Raw genomic sequence first — 5,000 nt, 5'->3', positions numbered from 1 at the left:
CAGCAGGTCTCAATGATGATAGTAAAAGCAGGATCATCGGTGAGTGCTTAAATTATATAAGTTTGTGTAAATGAAGAGATCCAGTTCTGAACTGTTTTATGTGTGTGTGTGTGTGTGTTTAGATGATCTGATGGCCTGGCTGAAGGGCTTCACTCTACCCCTGGAGGTGATCAGTGCCGGCGTGGATGCTCTGTTCAGTCTCGGACAATCTGACGACATCAAGGACACCGTGGTAACGATATGCACAGGAGTCGTATTTTAGAGCTGTCACTTTCACACGCTTTTCATTCACTCTCCACATGTGTGTACGTTAAAGAGCTTCCTGAACCAGTTCTGTGGAGAGCTGGTGTCCGTGTGCGAGGAGCACCTGTCTACTGTCCTGTTAAACGAGAGAGGGGCAGAGAATCTAAACCAGGATCTGCTGGTAAGACCTGAAAACACATCCCAGGTTTTTCTGCAGCTAAAGGTTTTTTTAACTAAACATCCTGTCATTGCCTTTTCTTCTGACACTCGCACCATCTCTCTCTCTCTCTCTCTCTCTCTCTCTCTCTCACAGGTGAAACACTTGTACACTCTGGGCGTGGCCTCTCTTCACTGCCCTGCCAAAGTGCAAAAGCGAGTCTTCCTCCTCATTCAGTCTATTCTCACTACATCTGAGCAACCTGGTGTGTTTATAATACTTTTCCTTCACCCATCCATCTGTCCATCCAGGCTGTAGTAGAATTTGTTTTGCACATATAATAATGACCTTATCGAACCGCGCTCGTGTGTGTGTGTTTGTGTGCGTGCATGTGTGTGTTTGTGTGTGCGTGTGTTTGTTTGTGTGTGCGTGCGTGTGTGTTTGTGCGTGCGTGTGTGTGTTTGTGCGTGTTTGTGCGTGTGTTTGTTTGTTTGTGTGTGTTTGTTTGTGTGTGCGTGTGTTTGTTTGTGCGTGTGTTTTGTGTGTATGCGTGTTTGTTTGTGCGTGTGTTTGTGTGTGTGTTTGTGCGTGTGTGTTTGTGTGTGTGTCCTCCAGTGACTGGAGACGATGCAGAGCTACCAGCCAGTCAGCCCCTCTCTCAGTTTAAGCCATCTTCCATGCCGACAGTAGTACGAGCTCATGCCGTCATCACACTAGGTATGACACACACCGGACCGCAAAACAAGTCCAAGTCCTTTTTTTTTTAAAAAAAAATCAGACTACTCTTCATTCTCTCTCTCTCTCTCTCTTTTTTGTTTTGTGTCTGCAGGGAAGCTGTGCCTGCAGCACGAGGGGCTGATGGTGCGCTACATTCCTGCCTTTGCACGAGAGCTGGAGGTCGGCACAGAGTTGGCGGTGCGCAGCAACGTGGTAGTGGTGCTGTGCGACCTGTGCGTACGTTACCCCAACACGCTGAGCCGATACATCAACAACATCTCCACCTGCCTCAGAGACGCAGAGCCGCTCATCAGAGAGCAGAGCCTCATCATGCTCACCAATCTGCTGCAGGTACACGTTCATACCAACAAGCACGTCTAACACACAACAAGTCTGTTACTCAGTTTGGAACTCAGATCACGCCTTCTGTTCCAGGAGGAGTTTGTCAAATGGAAAGGATCTCTGTTCTTCAGATTCGCTGCCGTCCTGGTGGACCCAGATCCCTCCATTGCAGAGTTAGGTCTTCAGTTTGACTTTTCTTTGATCCGTTTCCAAGTCCGATAGATTTTCATTGTGTAATTGTTGTTGTTGTGCAGCCTGTGTGAGTACTGCCTGGTGGACCTGCTGCTGAAGAAGAACCCGCTGATGTTCTGCCAACACTTCATCGAGTGCATCTTCCACTTCAACTCCTACGAGAAGCACAAGAAGTACAACAGATTCCCACAGACAGAGAGGTGAGTGTAAAACACTGAATCATAATAAAAACAACGATTCAGTGAATCGATTCGTCAAGGCAGAGATTCAGATGTAAAGAATTATTTCTTCTTAACAAGATATACGAACACTTTATTAAGTAATAAACACAGAAAAACAACTACTAGTCATTTTACACTCCTCACGCCGTTCGTTGTCTGACTTAGATTCTAAACACATCCTGAACGGATATCCGAGTAAATCTGATCAAATATAAATGAATGGGAATTAATCTGATCTATTCGGGTTTAATCTGAACCTGTCTGAAACAAATCTAAATGAATCTGAGAGAATCAAGAAGTCTGAATGAATCTGAATCAATCTAGAATGATTCATTTAACTAAACGGACTGAAATGATGAGTGAATAAAATGATGTGTGTGTGTGTGTTGTCAGTGAGAAGAGCAGGTTTTCTCTCAAAGGACAGATGAATCAGGGCAAACGATTCAGAATCTACAGATTCCTCCTGAAACACTTCACAGATGAACAGCGCTTTAATATCACCACCAGAATCAGCCAGGATGTTCTTGGTAAGCTCTCTGTGCGTCTGTGCGTGGAGATGAAGTGTGTTTTGTGTGTGTGGAGATGAAATGTGTTATGTGTGTGTGTGTGTGTCACCTACAGCGTGCTTCGTGGACTCAGAACTGCCTTTAGATTCAGAGGGAGCTGAGCTTCTGGCAGACGTGTTTGACGTTCTTTCGTTGAAGGAGATCAAGCTGACGGCCATAAGCGGAGCTTCACCCAACGACGACGCACCTGACGACGAGATGGCTGCTGCTAAAGCCGTGCTGCAGAAAAAGCTCGTCTCCCAGGTCGCAATCCACACACACACACACACACACACACACACACACACAGAGCTCACTTACAAATGAAAGAACCCTGTCTAAACCTGCTTAAACACGCACTGCAGTAACATTAGTCACTCACCACTTTGGGTCGAACTGCTCTACACTGAATATGCGAAATATGTCCCAGCTCTTTAAAACTGCTCTAGGATCAGCTTCACCTGCTCTAGCTCCCATGTTTAGCAAGAAGCCTGACCTCAGATCTCTGTGGTTAAATTCGAGCGTGTTCTGCTTGAGCAGGTGCAGAAAAAGAACTTTGTGGAGAACGTGATCCCCCTGGTCATCGCCTTGAAGAACATGCTGGAGGAGAAGCGCTCGCCCGTGCTCAAAAACCTCATGGCTTACCTGCAGGTAAACGGTCACGGGGTCAAGAATGGTGGATATGTGGGTATTCTTTAGACAGGAATTTAGTGTGTGTGTGTGTGTGTGCGTTAGGTGACCATGCAGGACTACCGATCTGAGGTGAAGGAGGTCTTTGCTGCAGATGAGCAGCTGGCTGCAGAAGTGGAGTACAACCTGAAGATGTTTGAGAAACAAAAGGAGCAGGAGCAGCAGGAGTTGGCGCAGCGGCTTAGCAGTTTCACGCTGTCACCCAGAACTAAAGTAGGTGCACTTTAACTCACACACATCTCTACGCCCAGAATGTCACGTGTACATTACGTTACGTCATGTGATGTGTATGTTTAGGGTAGTGCAGCAGCGTCTCCAGCTCAAGGTGTCAGAACCACACCCCTGCCACCTCAGTCTGCCCAGAGACCCTCAAACACACCAAGAATGGCAGATGCACTCAGGTAACACCCGTCTACACACACACACACACACACACACACACACATCCTACTCAGCATATCTGCAATACAGAGACCAGAGTTTATTGCATCTACACACACACACACACACACACACACACAGTTTATTGATGTTGCTTAGCTACACAAAACTAGTATAAATGTTTCTGCTCTTCAGACAGTGTTAAAATGCTATTTTATAAAATGTAAAATGTTTTTTTTCCTGGTAGACGGCGTACCTTTGCTGGAATGCTGACCCCTGTGCAACCGAGACCTTCCCACAGCGTCAGGTCTTCAGGTAAACCTGCCCGTAAAAAACACTTAGACGACCTGTTAGGACAAGAAAACGACAAGTGTCACCTTCGACAGTAACGATACGTTTCTCCTACAGGGATCACAAAAGGAGTTTATGACGGGAGAGCGATCAGTACGCCACAGGGTAAGACGTCTTTTTTATTTTTTTATATATATATTTATTTAACCATTCTATGTATATATGTGGCTTGGAATGCAGCATAGCAGACCTTATGACTCCTTATCTTATAACTCCTTGTGTGGTTTTGCGTAGAGAGCATCAACGAAGTGACGTTTGGCGAGCAGTTTAGCGCCATCTGCTGCGACGGAGCTGCCGGTATTCTTTCTTTAACCCGCACAACTAAGCACAGAGTTTACATGTTAATTGACTTGCAGTTGTTTTTGCCGTCACACTGACTCTCCCCGTAACATGTGATTGTTTCCGGCCGCAGGCAGGAGCAGCGAGAAAGTTCTACATCTGATGTCACCTGAGCACGAGTAAGTCTCTCGGTAGATTAGCGTGAGCTGTATACAGTACATAGGTAGACTGTAAACAATAACACGTGCACACAAGCTCAGGTGATTTGTGTAGAAAGTTCTGAAAGTTCAGTTACTGCACTTTAACTCTGGTGTAAACGCACCGCTCTTTGGATTGACATCATGAAGAAACGATGCCGTGTCTTCACTTCATTACAAATGTTTTTTCTTCTAATGTGCTGTTAAATTATTTGCTCCTATTTTCTTGTTTTTTCCCCCTTTAAAAGAGCTCCGGCACCGAGGCAGTGGAACGTCGAGTCTCCCGTCGTCAGGAAAAGCCAACGCAAGAGACAGCAGTTATGAAAACGCTCTCATATCATACAGTGCTTTCAAATAATCTCTTCAACCTATTGTCTGTTTTCAGTCTCATGTTTTTTTTCTACAGTATCCATGTTTCTGTCTGTGTGTGTATATAAAGAAATAAACCGGTAAAGAAACTCCGTATCCTGTCTGCGTCACTTTTAACATAGAAGTTATAAACTGATTTACTTTCGAAGCTAATAAAGTGTAACAAATCTGAACGCAAACCAAAGTGTAAACGCGTCTCTCCCTTAATGATGGACACAAATAATATTAAATAATAATGTGGAAGGACTTTTTATATATATATATATATATATATATATATATGTATGTATGTGTATATAATTTGGTCCACAACTAA

At 44.7% G+C, this 5,000-nt stretch overlaps 1 protein-coding gene across 1 annotated transcript in view; it reads left to right on the top strand.

Annotated features, from left to right (window-relative positions):
* ncapd3 (non-SMC condensin II complex, subunit D3) overlaps positions 1-4,776 on the top strand; it is an 11,527-nt gene extending 6,751 nt beyond the window's left edge. The window contains exons 18-35 of the mRNA XM_060864600.1: positions 1-39; positions 123-232; positions 317-424; positions 557-665; positions 1,016-1,117; positions 1,230-1,468; positions 1,553-1,632; positions 1,714-1,851; positions 2,266-2,399; positions 2,494-2,681; positions 2,958-3,068; positions 3,153-3,320; positions 3,405-3,508; positions 3,736-3,803; positions 3,897-3,944; positions 4,074-4,136; positions 4,252-4,297; positions 4,564-4,776. The exon at positions 1-39 is cut by the window's left edge and continues 59 nt beyond it. Coding sequence (XP_060720583.1) covers positions 1-39; positions 123-232; positions 317-424; positions 557-665; positions 1,016-1,117; positions 1,230-1,468; positions 1,553-1,632; positions 1,714-1,851; positions 2,266-2,399; positions 2,494-2,681; positions 2,958-3,068; positions 3,153-3,320; positions 3,405-3,508; positions 3,736-3,803; positions 3,897-3,944; positions 4,074-4,136; positions 4,252-4,297; positions 4,564-4,639 — 1,931 coding nt within the window. The 3' untranslated portion in view covers positions 4,640-4,776. The remainder of the gene's footprint in view (positions 40-122; positions 233-316; positions 425-556; positions 666-1,015; positions 1,118-1,229; positions 1,469-1,552; positions 1,633-1,713; positions 1,852-2,265; positions 2,400-2,493; positions 2,682-2,957; positions 3,069-3,152; positions 3,321-3,404; positions 3,509-3,735; positions 3,804-3,896; positions 3,945-4,073; positions 4,137-4,251; positions 4,298-4,563) is intronic.
* The last annotated feature ends 224 nt before the right edge of the window (positions 4,777-5,000 follow it).

The sequence above is a fragment of the Tachysurus vachellii genome, chromosome 2 (genome assembly GCF_030014155.1).
Source record: "Tachysurus vachellii isolate PV-2020 chromosome 2, HZAU_Pvac_v1, whole genome shotgun sequence".
Lineage (NCBI taxonomy): Eukaryota > Metazoa > Chordata > Actinopteri > Siluriformes > Bagridae > Tachysurus > Tachysurus vachellii.
The sequence above is the reverse complement of the archived record's forward strand: the minus strand, read 5'-3'. Positions and strand labels throughout refer to the sequence as shown.